Below are 25,883 nucleotides of genomic sequence, written 5' to 3'. Positions count from 1 at the left end.
TTTAGGAGGGATGTGTAGATCCTGGAGAAGACAAGGTAGGAGTGAAACTGGTTAGAAATAAAGGCTATGGTTTCTGAATAAATGTTCTTTGAGACTTAAAGTGAATACTGAGGGACACCTGACTGTCCTTAAGTCTGCAGGACGTCTTGGTTAAGAGAATGAGTATCAGTCATTGTCTTGTCTAAGAGAAAAGAAGATGAGAAAATACTTCCATCGCAGAGAGAGAATTGGTCAGCTTTGGGCTGTAAATCCTTTCATGTATCGTACTTGTCACTGAATGTACAGTGCTGTTTGATGCCCAGACATTGGTTTGGGTGATTGAATGTTGGAATAGGCTTCTGTGGGAGGCTGGTCAATAACCATCTTGGTTCTTTTAGGTCTAAGTTTATCTGGAAACTAGAGCTGCCTCTGAATGTCCCTTCTAGGCCAGTGGTTCTATTTCCTATATTTCAGAGGACTTCCCTTTGATGTGACTTGAATTGCCAGAGAGCTTTTTCTTTGAGTTTTCTTTTGACATTGGCTTGTACATTAGATGTATTTTCCAGTTTATGGAAAATTGGGTATTGAATCACATTTTTCAGTTGTTTCTCCTGAGTAAGTAATCCTTAACAAGATTTCAGCATGCAGTAAAAACCACCCCAAGTTAGATGTTTCTTTGAGCTTGGGTGGTGCGATTCTTTGTATTATTCTCTCTCCTGCAAATCCTATATATTAAGTTGAAAGCTTCTATACTGAAGTTTTCTCTTCTTTGTAAGTCATTAGTTACTTCAGGGAGCCACTGCAGTTCCTAATACTTGCTTTTCACCTTGCTGGAGGTGTCAGTTTTCCATTGCCATGGGTAAAAGGAGGGAGAGGGACGGGACAATTTCTATAGCCTTTCTACTTCCTGCTTCCTACTGCTCCTCTCAAACCCTCCCACCATTGCTGCTGCCTTGGTGCCAGCCCCCATCACTGGTGCCATGATGAAATCACTAAACCCACTGACTTGTATTCCTCTACGTGTCAGTGCTTGATGTATTCATTCATCTCTCATTTGTGTAAGTGGAAAAGGGGAATATGGAATTCCCTGTTTTATGTTGTTTCTGTGAATAATAATCTTAGGAGACTCCTCAGGGGCAGGAATACTCTTTATTAAGGTGTAGTTGCTGCTGGTGGAAGGAACAGCAGGCCAGAGTATCTGAGGTCCTCAGAAGTAACAGCGCAACACTGGCTTCCGTATTTTGAGGACATACAGTGAGTCTATAATTTCTATATTGTGTGACTGTCCTTGAAATAAGCTTGAACAATAGTTAGCACCATTTTATTAGATAAGAACACTGAGGCTCAGCAAGCCTAGTTAATTAACTTCCTGTGTGCACACAGTTCAGTAAGTTTCAAAGCTAACATTGGAACCTGAACCTGTCTTTACTCCACATGTCCCCCACTGTGCCATCTTGCCTCTCAGAATAAACAGAGGACAGGGAGCTAAAGCTGAAAGGCTTGCTTGAGTTTTATGTGGACTTAGGAAGAAGTCCTTGGGCGGCTCACCTCTTCCAGCCCTTTGCGAGCCCCTTCTCTGCCTTTCCTTCTTTTTGGTCCCTGCACTACCGAGTTTCTTGGGATTACTAGAAGAGGCTTGGAGCCAGGGGGCGCTTTGGAAGTAGGAATTGAATCCTTTTCCTAAAGTCAGGGATACAGAGGGAAGAGACATGTTTTTAGCCTCCGCAAGTGGGAATTCTGAAACCTCCTGCAGAATTTTTTTTTACTTGGGATTCTGCAGTGCTCTTTAGTGTAGGACCACTTGAGGACACTTGAGATACAGTGTGAGTAAAATAGGCCTTTCCAGAGCAGCCTAGCATTGCTTCTGTGGTATGTTCAGAGCACCAGATAATAGACTTAAAGAACACTTTTGGAACATGTGGGAGTTGGAATCTGCCTATACTCCAGATTTTCAATAGGTCTTACCATCTGGAGATGACAAATGGCAGGGCTGTTTTAGATTGATCTCATCTATGAGAGCTCCCTGGTTTTTTTTTCTTATTTATTAAATCAGACACTAATACAGAGTACAAAATGATTTCACTCCTTACTTTAAAAAATGACAAATACTTGACATTTTAAACTTTTAAATATTTTTAATTAAAATTTTTTTTGACTGGGTAGTATAGACACAAGGTGTAAAATTGAAAAGGTATATAAGAAGATATATAATAAAATGTAAGTATAATAAAATGTATAATAAAATGTAAGTTTTCCTCTAACCTCTGACTCCTGGCCATCCATTTTGCATTCTCTGTTGATTGTGACTTTTATGCTGTTGGGTGCTGAATCCCTTTATACAGTTGGCCCTCTATATCCATGTGTTCCACATCCATGAATTCAACCAACTGTGGATCGAAAATATTTAAAAAAAAAACAACTCCAGAAAGTTCCAAAAAGCAAAACTTGAATTTGCCTCATGCTGGTAACTATTTACATAGTTGTATTTACAACTGTTTACATAGCATTTACATTGTTTTAGGTATTATAAGTTATCTAGAGATGATTTAAAGTATATAGGAGGATGTGTGTAGGTTCCATGCAAATACTACGCTGCCATTTTATATAAGGGACTTGAGCATCTGTGTATTTTGTTATCCACAGGGGTCCTGTGGATGGCTGTATAGTGTTAGATTTGTTCTACAGTTAAAGTTACTTGGAATTGGTTTGATCCTGTTAAGCCTTGTTATTGAGCTTTGTTAGGGCAGATCCAGAGCAACCTTGGGTCAGTGGCCAATTTAGCTTGACTCCTAAGGACTTGTGAGGACATGATGCTCTGTCTGGTGAGGTCTGTCATCTCTGGCTGGTAGGAACATGAGTGATCTCCAGCCCTGTGTGAGCTCTGGGATTGTTTGGCTTACTGCTTTCTGGTTGCCTTTCTCTGGTCCCAGGTGATCCTGTTCACACACATGTAGTTCAGCACTCAGTGGAAGGCTGGAGAAGCCCTGACCATAGCTCTTGCTCTGTGCCACGTCCCCCTTCTCCAGGTCTCTGCCCCACACATTTAGTCTTTTGGCTTCCTGGAACTCTGATTTGTCTCTTGAACGTGGCTTTATTGAATCCTATTTGAGTTCCATGGCCTGGAAACTCTTCACAGAGTAAGCTGGGACAGTCATAAGACTCACCTTTATCTTGGGGAATCACAGCCATGTGCTTCCTGTTTTCTAGTGTCTGAAAGTGTTTCATATTTTTTTCTCTGGTTTTAAAGTTGTTTAAAATGGGAGGGTAAATCTTGTCCCTGTTATACATCATGGCCGGAAGCAGAAGTCTGAGGGCATGTTAATGGACTCACATTAGCATTGCACTTTGCTGGGCTTGACCTCTGGTTAGAGCAGAATCTCCCAGCTTGTTTTGCTTTTTCAAGATTGTCTTGGCTGTCCTTTGTCCTTTGCATTTCCATATACATTTTCCAAATGATGTGTCCAAATATTTCATCTTGTCACTTCAATAAAAAAAAATTGTTGGTATGTTGATTGAGATTGCATTGGAACCTATAGGAGAGAATCAGATCTTGACAGTGAGTCTTCCAGTCCATGAACATGGTACGTGTCTTCATTTAATTAGATCTTTAATATATCACAATAATGTTTTATGGTTTACTTTGTAGAGCTTTATGCATCTTTAATTATAAATATTTTGGGTATTTGACTTTTAATGCTATTATAATTGGTATATTAAAAAATTGTTTTTGCAGCTGGTATATAGAAAAAATTTGTTCACTGATCTTGTATCCAGCAACCTTGTCTGACTTAGCAATTCTAATAACTTGCTTATGTGCTTCTTTTGAGTTTGTACATTCACAGTCCTACCATGTGTGAATAGTAGTAACAATATTACTCATTTTTCCCCTGTGTGAATCCTTTTGTTTTCCTTGCCTTATTTAAATGAGGAGGATCTTCAGTGTAGTGTAAATGGAATTTGTGATAGTGGGCATTCTTGTCTTGTTTCTCATCTCAGTGGGAAAACTCTCAACATTATACTATTTAGTGTGATGTTTGTTAATAGTTTTTTTGGTACAATCTTTTTATTAGATTAAGGAAATTCTCTTCTATTTCTGGCTTGCTAAGAGGATTATTGTGGAAGAATGTTAAATTTTATCAGATGTCTTTTCTTTATTGAGATCATTGCATGTTTTTTTTTTATATTGTTAATGTGGTTAACTATACTGATTTTCCTATGTCATATCAACCTTTTATACCTAGATTTTTGGACTAATCACAACTTAAGCATATTATATTTATATTTAAATACACTTATTGTAAAATACATAAAAATAATAAACTCAATTTAAATAATATAAAGTAATATAAATATTATGCAAAATGTTTTTTTGCAGTCGATTTCGTTTGCTGATACTTATTTTTTTTTATTTTTTTTATTTAGACTCATGAATGACTTGTCCTTCAGTTTTCCTTTCTTGTAATTGTACTTGTCAGGGTTTTTTCTTTTTTTGATGGTGCACTTCTAACATTTTTTATTGAGATATAATTCACACACAATAAAATTCACTCTTTGAAAGTGTACAATTCACTGGTTTTTAGTGTATTCACAAAGTTGTGAAACCATCACCACTGTCTAATTCCAGAGCATTTTCATCAGCCTAAAAAGAAACCCCATTCCGGTTAGTTGTCATTTCTGCGTTTGCTTCTCCCCCTGGCAACCAGTAAATCTACTTTGTGTTTCTATGAATTTGCCTGTTTTGGATATTTCATGTAAATGGGATCGTATGATATGTGACTTTTGTGTCTGGCTGCTTTTGCTCTGCAAAATATGTTCCGAGCTCCTCCATGATTGGGGTATCTCTCCACTTCAGCCTTCATTATGGCCTTATGATGGCCTTCCCTTGTGTGGACTAAAGCAGAGCCTCCTTGTGAGCTGAAACATAGACTAAACAAAAAGAGTAGAACTCTTACCACAGCTGTAAGATTGTCTAGGCAAATTTTAGGAGAAGTGTAAGTAAATGAATTTCAGGTTAATATTGGAAAATACTCAGTCAAGGATCCCTTATAATTATTGTATCACTACTTTAATGTTATTTTAAGAAACAAGGAATTTATTAGCTTTCTGACTTTCTAGAGTTTATGTCCTCTTGTGCCAGCAGATTGTGACTATTATCTTAAACTCCAGTTTTAGAGGGATTTTATATCGAGGCCGTAGGGAATTGTCATTTTATTTATTTTTCGTTTGCATAATAAAAACATTCTAGAGGAGTCTGTGGATGGTTGGAAAGTTAAGAAAATGCAGAACTGTCCATGTACCAGAATATTTAAGTTGCACATTGAATTTGTTATTTAAATTAGTATTCTTTAGCTGTCAGACAATTTGAAGTGTCTTGGGTGGATTAACTTATTAAAATTTGATAATAACCGTATGAGATGGGTGCTAGTAATTATCCTTATTTTATAGATAAATAGAGGTCCAGAGAAAGTGGGTAGCTTGCCCAGGGTCATACAGATTGTAAGTAATGGGGCTGGAATTTGAACCGAGGTAACCTGACTCCAGTCATTCTGTTACCCTGGAATGCTGGTGGGTGTGTTTCTTACATTTGCCTGTCAGTCCCTGAGGTGTGCAGAATGCTTTATATATCAGAGTGCCTTCACAACAGTGTCACACTGCGTATTCTCAACACATCTAGGGACCAAGTTGAAGTACATACACTTTCTTTTGCTTCATATTATATTTCCAGAATTTTTGTTTAGATACTAAATGTTTGTTTATTCAAAGTTATATATTAAAGATCTGCTAGTTACCAGGCACTGTACTAAGTTCTTTGGAGATTTCAAAGATGAATTATATTTGAATGTCGCCTTTTAGAAAGAATGTTAAGATATAAATCATGATACAAGGTAGAAGATGCCACAATAGAGGGAGAGTGTCTGGGAGATCAGAGTTTTGAGATGTTGTTCTTTATTGATAAATTTCTGTTTCTCTTGCCTTTGCTTGCTTCATTTTACCATTGACTCTGAAAGTTTAAACTGAGTGGTTTGACCCTTCAGCTGTTAGTCATTTTGAGGCCTGATATTACTTGCAAAAAAAACCCCCTAGGACATATGGTTTCATTTGGTTTTAGGGAATGACGGAGGAAGAGGAAGACAAACTCTTGGCACTGAAAGACTTCATGATGAAATCTAACAAAGCAAAGGCCAATATAGTGGACCAGAGCCATCTCCATGATAGTAGTCAGAAAGGTGTAATTGACCTGGCAGCCTTAGGCATAACTGGGAGACAAGTTGATCTTGTTAAAACCAAACAGGAACCAGATGACAAGCGAGGTTAGTACATTTATGTGTGTGTATGTTTAGCTTGTTATTATTAGTTATTTCATAAGGCTAGTTTTAGCTGATTAGTAGTAAAGCTAAAAAGTCACATTTCCCAGATATAGAACTTTAAAATATAGTGAGTGAGTGACTCCATTACATAGCAGGAAGATTTGGGGGAGGAAAAGTGGAGAAGTGGACTAACAGTTAAGAAATTAAATAACCTTCCAAATTCACAGGTCTGTATGTGTCAGAGTCAGAATTCAAACCAAAGCCTGACTCCAAAGCCCTCCTCTTGCTTCTGTGGAAGTATATGATTGAAGGTGAAATTCTGTTTTTTAGTCCTTTAAACACCAACCCAAGGCCAATAGTCTATATGAAATGAGGTAAAGTTTCCTAGCTTGTCGCTAGTAGGTAACGCCCAGTGAATTGAAAAGAATAGTCTTGCAGAGGAGAGACTAGAGACACCTTCACCATTTGAAGTCTTGAGATTTAAAACTGTCGGCTTTTGTGACAGTGACATTGACTCTGTGTGAGGGTTTTAAGATCTCACGCATTCTTCCTTTAACCCTTTTTGGAGATACACTCACTTCCAAGCACATGGATCCCTCTATTTTAGGATCCCTCTATTCCAGTATCAGATTTTTTTTTTTTATTTTTATTTTTTTGCGGTATGCGGGCTTCTCACTGTTGTGGCCTCTCCCGTTGCGGAGCACAGGGTCTGGACGCGCAGGCTCAGCGGCCATGGCTCACGGGCCCAGCCGCTCTGCGGCATGTGGGATCTTCCCAGACCGGGGCACGAACCCGTATCCCCTGCATCGGCAGGCGGACTCTCAACCACTGCGCCACCAGGGAAGCCCCCAGTATCAGATTTTGAGGGCAGCTGACGAATTACATTTAAAAAAACTTCTAACTGCTGAACTTGGAATAAAGTATTTGCAACTTAATTATTAATGGTTTGCAGCCATAAAATGTAAAGTATTCATACAGGTTAATAAGAAAAACTGCAAGCATCCGAAAGAAAAATAGGGAAGGATTTGAACATACAAGTGATAGAAGAATAGAAATACACATGTTTGAAAGGTCAACGATTAAATGAATGCAAACAGAAATGAGATGCCATTCTCTGCCTATGTGATTAGCAAAGACTGATGATGCCTGTGTTAGCAAGGGGGCAGGGAAATGGGCATTTTCACTCACTGTTGGTGAGATTATAAATTGAACATATTCTTTTTTTTTTTTTTTACTATTTGACTCACCATTGGAAATTTCTCATAGAAACGCTGACAGACGTGAAGAAATATGTATAAGAATGTTCTCAGTGAAAAAGGAAATAATTGAAATGTCCATTAATAGGAGAATGGTTAAATGTTCAGCTGTATTAATTAATTAGGAGAAAAAGCAAGTTGTGAAACAGTATGTATTATTTAATTTTTGCAAAATAATATAGTAATATATCATTCAACTTTATAGTTTATGAGGTTTACAAAGTATGGGAGCGATTCATGCTACATATTGGAATACCAAAACTTTGTTACTTAGTGTACTTTTTATAATCAGAGTTTTTGAAAAAAGAGTTTCTCATCTATCTGTAGTCAGGAGGTGACCGTATTGCAATTGACTTTTTATTCTTTTTTTCCCCCCATGTAACTGATACTGGATATAGAGAGGTCATATTTAGCAGTGTGGTCAGTGACATTTGAAGAAGTTGTTTTTGTTGTTGGTTCTTCAGATAAAGTGGTTAGTTGAAATTGAGCTAGCCTTGGGAAACTAGGAAGCAATTAGGTCTAATTATTAACACTGTTGAAAGAGTGCATCTGTCCATCTGCCCCAGAGATGAAATGAGAGCTAGCAAGTTTGTATGTAAATATAAATAAATTGGCCGTCATAAAGAACAAATAGCACATGAAGTCCATTGCTGTCCCCCTCCCCCCCAAAGAGCAATAAAAGCACGTATTTGTTGTAGATTATTCTGAATCTTTTTTCATAGCTAGAAAACATGTAAAACAAGACTCAAATGTAAATGAAGAGTGGAAAAGCATGTTTGGGTCACTGGAACCACCAAGCATCCCACAGGCCCTACCTAAAGGGAGTGACCAGGAGGTGATTCAGGCTGGGAAGCCGCCTCGTTCCGAGTCCTCTGCTGGCATTTGTGCCCCTTTGTCGACTTCTCCACAGGTATCATCATCCAGGCAGTAGAGCACCTTTTGTCTTTGGATCCCGTTCTACTGTTTTGGATGTTTAAAGGCTGTGTACTGTACTGGAAAAATCAATACAGTGACTTGTCCTTTAGGGAGGATCTGTTTCTTTCTAAGAGAGGTTTATCTTTAACTTTATAGCTAAGGGGAGGTCTAGTATTGAAAGCACCAAAAAGGTCTCGTTTTAGAGTACTCACCAATAAAGTGGTCTGAAACTGTGGGTTGAAGATGTCATTATAAACTGTTATTCTAATTAGGCTGCAGTGAACCTTTAAAATCTTCTTATTCTTCTTCTAATATAACATAATTATATCTGTAAAATAGCAAAAATACTTCTGGGAAGAAAAGGCCCAAGTTTGCTCTGTGTGAGAAATGTCATCATGATTTTGATATATTTGAAGTAAGTTTGTAATTTGAGGTAACTCTTCCCTAGCCAATTATATTTTAATTGAAAAATATGAATTGAACCAACTGATAAATTAAAATTCTCTTCAGTTAAATTAATGAGGATTTTTGTTTAACATTATTGCTACACTGATAATTTTTTTAAAATATAGAGTCCTGGAACTTGTGGTTAAACTGCATTTAAACTAGACTTTCATTGAAAAAAATGTCCTTGTATTTAAATGGATTTAAAAATTGGTACATTAATAAGGACAGAAGGCTGGTGTAATGAATAGAGAGAACATGGGTGCATTTTTATCATCAAATACACTTTGCTTGTGACACAAATATGTATATTCTTTTTGTTTTGCAGGTTCCAGAAGTGACAAACGTCCAAAATAGAAAACCAACAATACAGGTTTTAAGTAGTACAATTTTACCATCCACCTACCAGATTCGTATCACAACGTGTAAAACTGAGCTTCAGCAACTCATACAACAGAAACGGGAGCAGTGTAATGCCGAGAGGATAGCTAAGCAGATGATGGAAAATGCTGAGTGGGAGAGTAAACCGCCACCACCTGGTAAATGTGCCATTGATAGGTAGTTGTATTCCAGCCCAGGTGCCAGAGCCTGGAATCTGATGGAAGAAACTGATAATCAGTCACAAGGCAAAGGAAGTGGGAACAAAACTGTCACTTTGAAAGCCCACACGAAGAACCAATAAGTGAGAAATCCCAAGTCATTATTTGTGAAATTTGGATCTTCTTAGCTGTGGCAGTGCCTTTTAGGCCAGTAACCTACTGTTTTGTCCTGTCTGTGGTCCATGTTCCCCATTTAGAGTACTAGGTTTTACCTACCTGCTTAGTGTCATGCCACTTTCTCATTGAATGTCAGGCTTCTTAGAGTAAATTCTGGCTTTTTATTTCTGAAGGGTTTAATATTAATTTTATTTAAACAAAAAGGTAAAAACATTTAGAAAATAATGGGTGCTTTAGAAAGAAAACAAAATCACCTATAACCATCACTCAGCAATCATCAACATTAAGATTTTGGGGAAAGCACTTCTGTATTCTGAGAAGATTTAGAAGAAACTTAGAGATATTTCAGATGAAAATTGTATCTCACTGTGTTAACAGACATGCCTAGTGTTATATGGTGGAGCTAGTCTTTGATATTGGATTGGCAGATTTTTAAAAACATTTTTAATGAGTTTCTGTATAGATTTTAATAATAAAAATGTAGCTTGAAAACTGAGAAGAAATGTATAGTGTGCTTATGTGTAGAGACTGAAAAGTCATGTGAATGCCCACGGGCTTCCATTGTGAACTCAGGGAAAATTCTGGGGGAGAGCAATGGTTTAAAGATTTTAGAAATATTATTAAGTGGTAAGTGGCATCTTTAGTCACATAAATTTTTTTTATGAAAATAAATATCCTGGAATGTTTAAGTTGTTTCTGTAATATAGTTCAATATGATTTAACAGCCCTGCTTTAAAAACAAAAAAAGTTGACCACACACTATTTTATGATAGAATCTGTCTTTATAAGTGGCATTTTAAAGTGGAGCTATACATTTTATTCAGTAATCCCCGAAAAGGTGTCAGATTTTGTGGTTCAGGAAATGTGCAGTGACTGTTGGGCTTCTGATTTTTTCTTTCCACACTTGAGTGGTTGTGTGAAATTGATTTTCTCTAGGGGGAAATGTTCAACCTAGCCTGCTAGATTATCTAAACTTCATGGCAAAGTGTTTTTGATTATTCTCAAATTCAGCATATCCTCCTTAGAAATCGCATTCAGCTGTTCTTTCCACACATTTGAGCTAGAGATCCAAGGGGAAACATTTTTCTATCGTTGAGTATGCCAGGTTTGGCAATGGTCTTGGTTTCATTTTTGTTTCTTAGTAAAAGAAATAAGTTGATTTTAAAATGACTTTATTATTACTTAATTAGGCACAGTGCTGCTCCCAATACAGTATAATCTTCAGCATAACTTTCTGTTTTGTTTTATTTTAAAATTGATTAATATTAAATATTATTAAATGTTATGCCTAATATAAAAGTTTATTTATCAAACATTGAAGATTGTTATATGCAAAGACCTATGCTAGGTATTGTGAATGATTCAGAATGAATAAGACATAGTTCTCTGGCCTCAGGGAATTTATAATTTATTAGAGGAAATTAATTATACACAAAAAGAATATACATAAACAGAAGTGTATAGATGTCATAAAGAAAGTACTAGAAAATCCTTGGGCATTCTGAGGCTATAATTTATAGTACTGTTTATACCAACCTGTTGATTCACAGAATAAATGATTGCAGGTAGGGAAGAAATAAATCAACATTTGGGTGTTTACTGTGGCCCTGGGACAGTGTTAGACTCTTTATATCTCATTTACCAATACAGTCATCCTTTGGGTTAAGTAATTTCCCTCTCATTTTACGTTTGAGTAAATTGAAGCTCACAGAGTTTAAATAAGTACCCCAAGGTCACACATGAGGGTGTGGTGGGTGTTCGAGGCTTTCAGGACTGGGCTGCCTCCCTAGTGCCTGATTTCTCTAGGTCAGGGTAGTCATTACCTCTTGCTATTAAACAAGTAGTCAGGGTTTTTCCGGGTAGCAGGTGACTATTGTGCCTTCTCAGACACTGGAGAAGGGCCCAGTGCAGTCTTTCTAAGGCTATGTGAACATGGGTGTCTTTCTCCATAGGCGATAGTATCTGTCATAGTCCAGTAGGGCACTCTGAATTGGCTAGATGTTGGGACCCTTTGTTTAGTTCTTATGATTGTTCTCCTGTTGGCTGTTGGTGCTTGTAGCTGGGGGTGAAGGAAAGATTGTGTTTGTAAACTGCAACTTAAGACACACTCCTTTGCTTTTCCTTAGGGTGGCGGCCTAAGGGGCTACTAGTTGCACATCTTCATGAACACAAATCTGCTGTGAACCGCATTAGAGTCTCTGACGAACATTCACTTTTTGCCACATGTTCAAATGATGGCACAGTGAAAATCTGGAACAGTCAGAAGATGGAGGGGAAGACCACCACCACCAGGTAACCTATGCATAGGTGGAGAGTCCAATCATCCATCCATTCAGTCAGCAAGTATTTATTGAGTGCTCATTCCGTGACAGGTGCTATTTTAGGTACCAGCGATACAGTAATGATAAATGGACACAAATACATGTTCTGTGGAGCTTTCCTTCTAGTGGGAGGTGACAGACAATAAACAGCGTAAATAAGTAAAACATATAGTGTATTAGATGGTAAAATACATTATGGAGAAAAATTTGGCAAAAAAAGAGAGAGAGAATGCAGTAGGTTGGGTAGAAGTAGAGTTTAAAGAACTCATCTGCTGCCTCACGGAGAAGATGTCATTTAAGGAGAGACCTGACAAAGTGAGATAAAATGCCATGTGGATGTCTTGGGGAAGAGCATTCTAGGCAGCAGACACAGGGGCTTCAGAGGTTCTGAGGCAGAAAGATGTTTGGCATGTTTGAGGAAGAGCAGAAAGGTCTGTGTGAGTGGGAAGGAGGGTCAGAGGGCCCGAATTATACAGGGCCTTGCAGGCTATTGTGAAGGACTTGGACTTTGACTTTGAGTGAGATGGGAGCCTTTGGACAGTCCTGAGCGGTGGAGAGACATGATCTGAATTAAACTTCCACAGAATTACTCTGGCTCTTGTGTTGAGAATAGACTGAAGAGGTGCAGGGCAGAAGTATTAGGAGGCTTTTTCTGTAATGGAGCGAGAGGGGGAAGTAGTGGGAAATGATCAGATTCTGGGTATGTTTTGATGGTGGAGCCATCAAGATTTGCTGAATGGGTTAGAGGGAGTATGAGCATATGGGAAGAGTCAGAAAATGATGGAGTGTCCAGCTGTGTAAGGACAACACATATTGTAACATGACCCACTGGAGTAGTCAAGAGAGAAGTAATTATTGAAATCTTTAAGACTCTTCAAATATGCATGATGTGATTATGATAAGTGGGATTATAAGAATTATTTTAGGTTTGTACAACTTTATAGTTATCTCCCTACTTGATATTCATATTTGTTCTGTGCCTAGTTTGGTCTGGGTCTGAAAAGAAAGCTACTAGAAATCAAAACTGAATCTTATGTACATGAAAAGATGTGGGGAACCTTTGGTGCTTTTCTCCTTATCAGTTCATTGACCAGAATTAACTACAAAATGGTCAAACAACAAAATATCTTTGATAAACTAAAATAATTCAAAAGTTTACTCCTTATCAACCTGATATGATTTTGTTCTGTTTATTTTTTTAAAAGAGCTCTATATTTTTACAACATGCTTAATTCTTTTTCATGATCATTCTGTCTTGGCATTGCATTGGTAAGAACATAAATGGAAAACCAGTAAAAGAATCCTGGCTCCATGTAGCAATTTTTTGTCCATATTTTATTATGAAATTTTCAAACCTCAAGTAAAGTTGAGTTTTGCAGTGAACAAGCATATGCTTGCTGCTAGATTCTAAATAATTAATAATTTTACTATATTTGCTATGTCATATAATTATCCATCCTCTTATCAATTCGTCTTTTAAAAATGTGTTTCAAAGTGAGTTGTAGACATGAGGAGACTTCCCCTAAAAACTTCAGCATGCATATTGTTAATATTTGTTTATATTTTTCCCTTTCTTTTTTGGTATAAAATTCATACTCTGTGAAGTACACAGATCTTAAACGTTCCATGAGTTCCAGCAAATACACACACCTGTGCAGCCTAAACCACACTCAAGATACAGATGTAACCAGGACGAACCCTCATGTTCCTTTGCATGAAATTCCTGCCTCTTCCCTGCCTACAACCATTCTTTTGATTTTCCCCCACCATTATTAGCATTTTGATTAATATTTTAAAAACCTCTTCTGAATATTATTTTCCAAATGGTTCTTTGTTACTATCATCGTTAGTTGCATTCATTATTGCTTTTATTAGGAGGGTGAGTTTAACTGACTTGAGTAAACTTAACTTTGCAAAAACCTCTCTTGTTAATTCCAAATGATCTTTATCACAGAGCCATGCCTTCTGTATCCCAGTGTCATATTTTAGGCAGTGGTATACCAGAAAATGCGGCAATTTAGCTGACAGTAACTGTAGTCTTTGGGAAGTTTGTATGATGATTAGGAGATTGGGTTCCCTCTGGCCACAGCTGCTCTCTTTCTTTGCTGTAATACCTGCTCTCTTGTTTGTGGACTGCAGTAGGCCTTGGCTTGGAGGTGCTTCATTCTAGGTCCAGGGAGGGGAGGAGGGGAAGGGAATAGAAAGTGTTGCCTTCATCACATGCCTTTGTGAACTGATGAGGGAGAAGGAGGCCATTATTATTGCTAGAACCATGTGGGGAGCAGCTGGTGGCTGGGAAAGAGCAGCAAAAGTGATATTATATTTTCTTAGGAAATCTAGTAGTACATTCTGACTATTGAGGCTTTTCCCTTATGCATTATGTTGGCTGACCACCCAGTTTCCAATTCTTACTTTCTCATTGAATTTGGATTCGTGATTTAGGCCATCTGGATCTTGGCTCTGCCATTTTCCTCTTTCATATTTGACTTAAACTTTTAGTTTGTCCCCTGGGGACTAATTCTTGAAAAATTGCTGTTTTTCTACACTTTTACATAGATATTTTTCAATTTAATCCTTTGTAGTATTCTAAACTGTCTTTTCCATATACACTTTTTGTGCAACCCCATTTTTGGCTCATTTAGCGTCTCAGTTTTAGGGAAGATTGATGTATTTGGTACTTGCTGAATTTGATGGTAAAACATCTAAGTGGAGTTTTGTCCCAATGAAGAGTTGAAACAATATGAAGCATGTGCAAGAAAGTTATCAGTGTTAAGATTACATATTTTAGAGTCATAGATAGTGTTGGAAGCTGAAATTTTTGAGTGCTATCACTACCCTGAACTAAAGGGCTATAAAGACCTGAGGAGGCTTGAGGCCTGAATTTTACAAAATTGAATTTTGGGGACAGGAAGCGAGTAGTCAGAAAAGAAGGGAGAAGAAGCCATTTAAGTTATGTCATACTGCAACAGAAGAGAGGGTTTAAGAAAGGGGCTTATAAACAGCTCTCAAATGCAGTAAAAAAACCAAGTGGCATGAAAGCCTAGTAAAGCATTTGGGTGTTCTCACACGGTGCCCTTTGGTGAAGTATAGTTCATACATCCATAATCCCTGGAGGGCTTTTGGACATTATATATTACAAGCCTTTATGATGTACATATCCTAAGGAGATACTAAGAATAAACTCAGAGATTTAGTTTTAAGGCTGTTCAGATTGGCTTTCTTTTTAATTGTAAAAAACTGGAAGCAAACCAAAAGTTCAACAGTAGGGGGTGAAAATGGATAAATAAGTGATTGTTGTGGAAATACATTTTTTGATATGGAATATATTGATACAGTGTGTGGAAATATAGGTTTGAGAAGTAGGTTTAAGAACCCAGGTAGGGTTTCTGTTTTTAGAATGACAGAGTAAGGACTTTAAAAAAATCTGTTCCTCTATAAAAACAGTGAGAACACTGGCAAAAACTGTCAAAATCAACTTTTTCAGAATTCTAGAAATAAAAGTCCTACATCAATCTGAAAATTGTTATTCAAGAAAAACAGCTGACTCTCAGAACAGTGAGCCATGTATGTGGTCCCCAGTTTCATCCCCCACTACCAAGCTCTGTGATGGCTTTGAAGACTAACAGTCCCACAACTACAGTAACCATGAAAACCAACAGCTAAGTAGCCACTGGTAGGGTTGTAATGGCTTTGGAACTCCCCCAAAGCCCCATCTCCAGAGAATTGTCACTATTTGACCAGCTTGCTGAAAAGCTCCATAATCAGGGCCTATCTTTATTTGACCTGACTATTGCCTTGTTCTTTGAGAAAAACTCTACCCATAGGGCATTTGTTGAAATTATTGGTGGTATTTGTTTAACATTGCAGCTCCCTGAGGTGGCATTCCCAGTTGTAGCTCATAAGAGGCTGACAAAAAACTTTAAAGGAAGAGTGAGATATCAATAGGGGCCTTTTGAAAAGTTTGGATGTATTCATGGATATGTGTAAGACCACATGCACTTGCACAGTTGTGCACAAGCCCAAGAAAGAACTGAGGAGACCCCAGGTTCTCACCTCTGGCTGACCTTGAGACTCTGTGCAAGCAGGAAATGAAGGATAAGGCCAAGTTGTAAACTGCTTTGCTGAACGTGTGCCACAGCGAGCACAGAGAGCCTCAACAAAGGCTGGAGCCCTTATCAGTTCATGAGATGTAAGGAAATGTCATTAGCTGACCACTGATCTAACTGAACAAAGAGTTCAGTGGCCACACATGAGAGAGAATACAGACTTTGTAGAATTAGTCCAGGCAAATCATTAAACAAACAGCAACAACATTGGTATATTATTTCCGAAGTTGATACATATCAATTAGAATGTCCAGTTTTGGACAAAAATTGCAGGTCAAGCAAAGAAATCAGAAAGTGTGTCCTATACACAGGAAAAAATGCAGTTAATAGAAACAGTACCTCACTGATCCCAGACATTGGACTTACTAGACAATGACTTTACATTAGTGACTAAAAAGATGTTCAAAGAATTAGAAGAAACCATGTCTAAAGGGTTGAAAGGAAAGTATGAGAAAAATGTCTCAACAAATAGATAATGTCAAAGGGATAGAAATGATAAGCAGAAATCCTGGAGTTAAAAAGTACAACTGAAATGAAAAATTTAGGGCTGAACAGCAGATTTCAACTGGCAAGAGAATAAACCAGGGACTTGACGATAGATCAGTTTGACATCCATTCAGAGGTATGAAAACTAAAAAAGAATAAAGAAAACTGAACAGAGCCTCAGAGACCTGTGGAACCAACATACACATGATAGGAGTCCCAGAAGGCAAGGAGAGAGAAAAAGGAGCAGAAAGAATATTTGAAGAAAAAGTGTTTGAAACTCCCCCAGATTTGACAAAAAAACATTAATCTGCACATCTGAGAAGCCCAACAAACTCCAAGTAGGATAAAGATCAAAGAGAGCCATACTAGAGACATTATAGGCAAATTGATGAAAGACACAGAGAAAATTTTGAAGCAGCAGAGAAATGTGACTCATCTCGTACAACGGATCTTCAGTAAGGTTAACAGCTGACATTTCATCAGAAAATGATGGAGCCTGGAAGTCAGTGGGATGATGTATTCAGAGTGTCAATCAATAATTGAAGAAAAAGAGTGAAAGAAAGAAAAAGAGTGTCAATCAATAATTCTATATCTAGCAGAATTGTCTTTCAGAAACAAAGGAGAAATTAAGACATTTCAAGTTAAATAAAAATAGGGAATTTATTGTTAGCAGATTTTCCCTAAAAGAAATACTAAAAAGAATCTGTTGTGCTGAAAGGAAAGGACATGAGACTAACTTGAACCACATGAGGAAATAAAGAGCATGGGGTAAAGGTAGATACATGAGTGAATATAAGACAGTACAAATTATTTTTTTCTGTAATTCTTTTTACCTGCTGTCTGATTTGAGAGAAGACTATATAAAGAAATAATTATAAAACTGTACTGATGGGCTTATAATATATAAAGGTGTAAGTTGTATTACGTTAATAGTACAGACAGGGGAGGAGGGAACAGATATATTGGAGCAAAGTTGGTATTAATCTGATTGTTTTTAGACGTTAATTGTATTTCCCAGGGAAACCACTGAAAGAAACACTTAAAAACATTTAGTAAAACACAAAAACACATAGTAAAAGAAACTAGGGAATTAAAATGGTGTACTAGAAAATATCTTTTTAACACAAAAGAAGGCAGCAGTGGTGGAATAGAAGAGCAACGACAACCAAAAAAAAAAAAAACCACAAAAAAACCATGTAAGACACAGAGAAAACAAATAGCAAAATGTCACACATAAGTCCTACCTTATTGGTAATTCCATTAAATGTAGTAAAAAAGCAGAGTTGGCAGAAAGTATGACAAAATATGATATGACTATGTGTTGTCCAAAGAGACAACACTTTAGATTCAAAGACACAGCGTGAGAGTAAAAGGACTGAAGAAAAAGATACTTCGTGCAGACAGTTCCTAAAAGACAGCTGGAGCGGCTATGCTAATATCAGACAGAATAAGTTTTAACACAAAAATTGATACTAGAGACAGACAAGGACATTTTATAATGACAAAAGCGTCAGCGCGTCAGGGAAACTTAGCAATTACAAACAAATGCCACTAACAGCAGAGCCCCCGAATGGAGAAAAAACTGACAGAATTGAAGGGGAAAATAGACAATTCAACAGTAATAGTTGGAGACTTCAGTACTCTGCTTTCATTATAGATGGATCAACAAGGCAGTAGAAGACTTGAACAACACTGCAGACCCACCAGCTCTAACATACAACTATAGAACGCTCTACCCAGCTACAGCAGAATACACATTCTGTTGTGTATTCTGGCACATGGAACACTTCCAGGTTAAATCATATCTAGGACAGAAAACAAGCTTCAATAAATTTAAAGGCACTGAGCCATATCAACATATATGTTCTTTAACCACAGTGGAATGAAACTAGGTATCAGTAACAGAAAGCAGTTTGGAAAAGTCACAGGTATGTGGAGATTAAGCAACACATGGCAAAATAAGCAGTGGTTCGAAGGGAAACTAGAGAATATTTTGAGATGATTGAAAATGAAAACACAGCATACCAAAACTTAGGGATGCAGTTAAAGGAGTGTTCAAAGAGAAATTTATATCTGTACACATCTGTATTTAAAGAGGAGAAAGATCATAAATCAGTAACTTAGCCTTAACCTTAAAAATCTAGGAAAAAAAGAGAAAGTAAACCCAAAGCAAGTAGAAGGAAGGAAATCATAAAGACTAAAGAGGAAACAAATGAAATAGGGAATAGAAAATAAAGGTGAAAAACCAACAAAAGCAAAAGTCAGTTCTTTGGGAAGATCAAAATTGGCAAAGCTTTTCTACAATAACCAATTAAAAAAAGGGAGAGGACTCAAATTATTAAAATTGGGAATGGAAGAGAGGTTGTTACTGTTTAGTACACTACTATGGAGTACCGAGGAATACTACGAACAGCTGTATACCAACAAATTAAATGACCTAGATGAAATGGGCAGATTAGATTCCTAGAGAGATACAACCTGTCAAAAGTGAATCAAGAACAAGTAGAAAATCTGGATAGACCTAAAACAAAAGGTTAAATTAGTAAGTAAAAGAAAAACTTCCCACAAAGAAAAACCCAGGCTGAGATGGCTTCATGGTGAATTCTACCAAATGCTTCATGAATTAACACCCATCCTTCAAAAACTTTTACAAAAAATAGATGAGGGAACATTTCCTAACTCATTCTATAAGGCCAGTGTTACCCTGATACCACAACCAGATAAATATATCACAAGAAAACAGCAGACCAAGACCCATAGTTAATATGGGCATTAAAATCCTCAACAAAATACTAGTAAACTGAATTCAACATAATAAAGGATTATATACCATGACCAAGTGCAGTTTATCCCAAGAATGCAAACCCTTTTCAATATATGAAAATCAATCCATGAATATATCATATTAATAGAGTAAAGGATGAAGACCACATATGATCTCAAAAGACTTTCATAAAACATTTGATAAAAATCTAACACCCTTTTATGAGTAGAAACAATTCAACAAACTATTATAGACAACTACTGATAAGGACATCTATGAAAAGCCCGCTAACTTCATACTTGATGGTGAAAGACTGAAAGCTTTCCCCTAAGGTGAGCCAGATAAGAATGTCCACTCTCACTGCTTTCATTCAGCATTGTACTGGAGGTTCTCCGTGGGGTAGTTAGATAAGGAAAAGAAATATAAGGCATGCAGATTGGAAAGGAAGAAGTAAAACTTAGCTGACAGTATGATCCTGTATATAGACTGTCTTAAGCAGTAAAAAGAAAAAAACGGAGGGACCTTCAAGATGGTGGAGGAGTAAGACGTGGAGATCACCTTCCTCCCCACAAATACATCAAAGATACATCTACATGTGGAACAACTCCTACAGAACACCTACTGAATGCTGGCAGAAGACCTCAGACTTCCCAAAAGGCAACAAAATCCCCATGTACCTGCATAGGGCAAAAGAAAAAACAGGACAAAAGAATAGGGTCGGGACCTGTGCCACTGGGAGGGAGCTGTGAAGGAGGAAAAGTTGCCACACACTAGGAAGCCCCTTCACTGGTGGAGATGGGGGCTGGGCCGGGGGGGGGGAAGCTTCTTAGCTACGGAGGAGAGCGCAGCAGTAGGGGTGCGGACGTCAAAGCGGAGAGATTCCCGCACAGAGGATTGGTGCCAACCAGCACTCACCAGCCTGAGAGGCTTGTCTGCTCACCTGCCGGGCCGGGAGGGGCTGGGAGCTGAGGCTCTGGCTTTGGAGGTCAGATACCAGGGAGAGGACTGGGGTTGGCTGCGTGAAGACAGCCTGAAGGGGGCTTGTGTGCCACAGCTAGCCAGGAGGGAGTCCGGGAAAAAGTCTAGACCTGCCTAAGAGGTAAGAGACCATTGTTTCGGGGTGCGGGAGGAGAGGGGATTCCTTCCCTGTTGGCCCACAGAAGGCAGAGAACACCGCTTAAATGAGCTCCAGAGATGGGCATGAGCCGCAGCTATCAGCTGGGACCCCAGAGACAGGCATGAAATGCTAATGCTGCTGCTGCAGCCACCAAGAATCCTGTGTGCAAGCACAGGTCACTATCCACACCCTCCAGGGAGCCTGTACAGCACGCCACTGCCAGGGTCCCGTGATCCAGGGACTGCTTCCCCAGGAGAACACATGGTGCGCCTCAGGCTGTTGCAACGTCATGCTGGTCTCTGTTGCCACAGGCTCGCCCCGCATTCCAATTATAACTACTGTACCCCTCCCTCCCTCTGGCCTAAATGAGCAAGTGTCCCCTAATCAGCCACTGATTTAATCTCCTCTCTGAGTGGGAACACATGCCTGAGGGCGACCTACACACAGAGCTGGGGCCAAAACCAAAGCTGAACCCCAGGAGCTGTGCAAACAAAGAAGAGAAAGGGAAATTTCTCCGTGAAGCCTCAGGAGCAGCGGATTAAATGCCCACAATCAACTTGATGTACGCTGCATCCATGGAATACCTGAATAGACAACAAATCATCCCCAAATTGGTAGACTTTGTGAGCAACTGTAGGCTTGGGGTTTGCTATCTGTGAGTGATGTGTTTCTGATTCTTAACGTTTATCTTAGTTTAGTCTTCAGCGCTTGTTATCATGGGTGGATTTGGTTATTGGTTTGGTTCTAATTTTTGTATTTTTAAAATACAATTTTAATAATTTTTTAAATTTATTACTTTAAAATTTTCTTTTCTTCCTTTTTTTCTCCCTTTTCTTCTAAGCCATGTGGCTGACAGTGTTTTGGTGCTACAGCCTGGTGTCAGGCCTTAGCCTCTGAGGTAGGAGAGCTGAGTTCAGGACATTGGACCACCACACAACTCCCAGCCCCATGTAATATCAATCAGCGAGAGCTCTCCCAGAGATCTCCATCTCAGTGCTAAGACCCAGCTCCGCCCAGTGGCCAGCAAGCTCCAGTGCTGGATGCCCCATGTCAAACAACTAGTAAGACAGGAACACAACTCCACCCATTAGCAGAGAGGCTGCCTAAAATCATACTAAGTTCACAGACACCTCAAAACACACCACTGGATGCGGCCCTGCCCACCAGAAAGACAAGATCCAGCTGCATCCACCAGAACACAGGCACCAGTCCCCTCCACCAGGAGGCCTACACAAGCCACTGAACCAACCTCACCCACTGGGGTCAGACACCAAAAACAATGGGAACTACGAGCCTGTAGCCTGCGAAAAGGTAACCACAAACACAGTAAGTTAGACAAAATGAGAAGACAGACAAATATGCAGCAGATGAAGGAGCAAGGTAAAAACCCACCAGACCAAACAAATGAAAACGAAATAGGCAGTCTACCTGACAAAGAATGCAGAGTAATGATAGTAAAGATGATCCAAAATCTTGGAAAGAGAATGGAGAAAATAAAAAAAACGTTTAACAAGGACCTAGAAGAACTAAAGAGCAAACAAACAATGATGAACAACACAGTACATGAAATTAAAAATTCTCTAGAAGGACTCAGTAGCAGAATAACTGAGGCAGAAGGATGCATTAGTGACCTGGATCATAAAAGAGTGGAAATAACTACTGAAAAAAAAGAATGAAAATAATTGAGGACAGTCTCAGAGACCTCTGGGACAACATTAAATGCACCAACATTCAAATACTAGGGTTCCCAGAAGAAGAAGAGGTAAAGAAAGAGACTGAGAAAATATTTGAAGAAACTATAGTTGCAAACTTCCCTAACATGGGAAAGGAAATAGTAAAGTCCAGGAAGAACAGAGAGTCCCATACTTCCCCTTGGATAAATCCAAGGAGAAACGTGCCAAGACATATTAATCAAACTATCAAAAATTAAATACAAAGAAAAAATATTAAAAGCAGCAAGGGAAAAGCAACAAATAACATACAAGGGGGAATCCCCGTAAAGTTAATACCTGATCTGTCAGTCGAAACTCTGCAAGACAGAAGGGCAGGACATATTTAAATGATGAAAGAGAAAAAGCTACAACCAGGATTACCCAGCAAGGATCTCATTCAGATTCGTTGGAGAAATTAAAAGCTTTACAGACAAGCAAACGTTAAGAGAATACAGCACCACCAAACCAGCTTTACAGCAAATGTTAAAGGAAGTTCTCTAGGCAGGAAACACAAGAGAAGGAAAAGACCAACAAAAAGAAACCCAGAACAATTATGAAAATGGTAATAGGAACATACATATCGATAATTACCTTAAATATAAATGGATTAAATGCTCCAACCAAAAGACATAGACTGGCTGAATGGATACAAAAACACGACCCGTATATATGCTGTCTGCAAGAGACCCACTTCAGACCTATGAACACATACAGACTGAAAGTGAGGGGATTGAAAAAGATATTCCATGCAAATGGAAATCAAAAGAAAGCTGGAGTAGCAATTCTCATATCAGACAAAACAGACTTTAAATTAAGACTATTACAAAACACAGAGGACACTACATAATGATCAAGGGATCAATCCAAGAAGAATATATAACAATTGTAAATATTTATGCACGCAACATAGGAGCACCTCAATACATAAGGCAAATGCTAACAGCCATAAAAGGGGAAATAAACAGTAACACAATCATAGTAGTGGACTTTAACACCCCACTTTTACCAATGGACAGATCATCCAAAGTGAAAATAAATAAGGAAACACAAGCTTTAAATGATACATTAAACAAGGTGGACTCAGTTGATATTTATAGGACATTCCATCGAAAAACAACAGAATACACTTTCTCTTAAGTGCTTATGGAACATTCTCCAGGATAGATCATATATTGGGTCACAAATCAAGCCTTGGTAAATTTAAGAAAATTGAAATCACATCAAGTACCTTGTCTGACCACAATGCTATGAGACTAGATATCAGTTATAGGAAAAAATTGTAAAAAATACAAACACATAGAGGCTAAAAAATACACTACTAAATAACCAAGAGATCACTGAAGAACTCAAAGAGGAAATCAAAAAACACCTAGAAACAAATTACAATGAAAACACGAGCACCCAAAAACCTATGGGATGCAGCAAAAGCAGTTCTAAGAGAGACGTTTATAGCAATACAATCCTACCTCAAGAAACAAGAAACATCTCAAATAAACAACCTAACCTTACACCTAAAGAAACTAGAGAAAGAAGAACAAAAAAACCCCAAAGTTAGCAGAAGGAAAGAAATCATAAAGATCAGTTCAGAAATAAATGAAAAAGAAATGAAGGAAACAGTAGCAAAGATCAGTAAAACTAAACGCTGGTTCTTTGAGAAGATAAACAAAACTGATATACCATTAGCTAGACTCATCAAGAAAAAGAAGGGAGAGGACTCAAATCAACAGAATTAGAAACGAAAAAGGAGAAGTAACAGCTGACACTGCAGAAATACAAAGGGGCATGAGAGATTACTATAAGCAACTATATGCCAATAAAATGGATAACCTGGAAGAAATGGACAAATTCTTAGAAAAGCACAACCTTCCGAGACTGAACCAGAAAGAAATAGAAAATATCAACAGACCAGTCACAAGCACTGAAATTGAGACTGTGATTAAAAATCTTCTAACAAACAAAAGCCCAGGACCAGATGACTTCACAGGCGAATTCTATCAAATATTTAGAGAAGAGCTAACACCTATCCTTCTCAAACTCTTCCAAAATACAGCAGAGGGAGGAGCACTCCCAAACTCATTCTAGGAGGCCACCATCACCCTGATACCAAAACCAGACAAAGATGCCACAAAAAGAGAAAACTACAGGCTGATATCACTGATGAACATAGATGCAAAAATCCTCAACAAAATACTGGCAAACAGCACATTAAAAGGATCATACACCATGATCAGGTCTGATTTATCATCCCAGGAATATAAGGATTCTTCAATATATGAAAATCAATCAATGTGATAAACTATATTAACAAATTGAACGAGCAAAACTATATGATAATCTCAATAGGTGAAGAAAAAGCGTTTGACAAAATTCAACACCCATTTATGATAAAAACTCTCCAGAAAGTAGGCATAAAGGGAACGTACCTCAACATAATAAAGGCCGTATATGACAAACCCACAGCCAACATTGTTCTCAATGATGAAAAACTGAAACCATTTCCTCTAATATCAGGAACAAGACAAGGTTGCCCTCTCTCACCACTATTATTCAACATAGTTTTGGAAGTTTTAGCCACAGAAATCAGAGAAGAAAAAGAAATAAAAGGAATCCAAATTGGAATAGAAGAAGTAAAACTGTCAGTGTTTGCAGATGACATGATACTATACATAGAGAATCCTAAAGATGCCACCAGAAAACTACTAGAGCTAATCAATGAATTTGGTAAAGTAGCAGGATACAAAGTTAATGCACAGAAATCTCTTGCATTCCTATACACTAATGATGAAAAATCTGAAAGAGAAATTAAGGAAACACTCCCATTTACCATTGCAACAAAAAGAATACCTAGGAATAAACCTACCTAAGGACACAAAAGACCTGTATGCAGAAAAAATAGACACTGATGAAAGAAATTAAAGACGATACAAACAGATGGAGGGATATACCATGTTCTTGGATTGGAAGAATCAACATTGTGAAAATGACTCTACTACCCAAAGCAATCTACAGATTCAGTGCAATCCCTATCAAACTACCAATGGCATTTTTCACAGAACTAGAACAAGAAATTTCACAATTTGTATGGAAACACAAAGGACGCTGAATAGTCAAAGCAATCCTGAGAAAGAAAAATGGAGCTGGAGGAATCAGGCTGCCTGACTTCAGACTATAGTACAAAGCCAAAGTAATCAAGGCAACATGGTACTGTACAAAATAGAAATATAGATCAATGGAAGAGGATAGAAAGCCCAGAGACAAACCCATGCACATATGGTCACCTTATCTTTGATAAAGGAGGCAAGAATGTACAGTCGAGAAAAGGCAGCCTCTTCAATAAGTTGTGCTGGGAAAACTGGACAGCTACATGTAAAAGAATGAAGTTAGAACACTCCCTAACATCGTATAGAAAAAAACTCAAAATGGATTAAAGATCTAAATGTAAGGCCAGACACTATCAGACTCTTAGAGGAAAACATAGGCAGAACACCCTATGACATAAATCACAGCAAGATCCTTTCTGACCCACCTCCTAGAGAAATGGAAATAAAACCAAAAATAAACAAATGGGACCTAATGAAAGTTAAAAGCTTTTGCACAGCAAAGGAAACCATAGAGAAGATGAAAAGACAGCCCTGAGAATGGGAGAAAATATTTGCAAATGAAGCAACTGACAAAGGATTAATCTCCAAGATGTACAAGCAGCTCATGCAGCTCAATATCAAAAAAACGAATAACCCAATCCAAAAATGGGCAGAAGAC

General features: G+C 38.0%; 1 protein-coding gene across 4 annotated transcripts in view; it reads left to right on the top strand.

Moving 5' to 3' along the window:
- PIK3R4 (phosphoinositide-3-kinase regulatory subunit 4) overlaps positions 1-25,883 on the top strand; it is a 73,661-nt gene that overhangs the window by 33,644 nt on the left and 14,134 nt on the right. For all 4 annotated transcript variants that reach the window (XR_004478914.2, XM_033412245.2, XM_004283430.3 and 1 more), the window contains 4 exons: positions 6,089-6,290; positions 8,266-8,453; positions 9,231-9,441; positions 11,745-11,910. Coding sequence is in view for 3 of the 4 variants with exons in the window: in XM_033412245.2 (XP_033268136.1) it covers positions 6,089-6,290; positions 8,266-8,453; positions 9,231-9,441; positions 11,745-11,910 (767 nt within the window). In the remaining variant the exon portion in view is untranslated. The remainder of the gene's footprint in view (positions 1-6,088; positions 6,291-8,265; positions 8,454-9,230; positions 9,442-11,744; positions 11,911-25,883) is intronic.

The sequence above is a fragment of the Orcinus orca genome, chromosome 5 (genome assembly GCF_937001465.1).
Source record: "Orcinus orca chromosome 5, mOrcOrc1.1, whole genome shotgun sequence".
In the NCBI taxonomy this organism is placed as follows: Eukaryota; Metazoa; Chordata; class Mammalia; order Artiodactyla; family Delphinidae; genus Orcinus; species Orcinus orca.
Note: the sequence above shows the minus strand (reverse complement) of the source record. Positions and strands in the feature narration are given on the sequence as shown.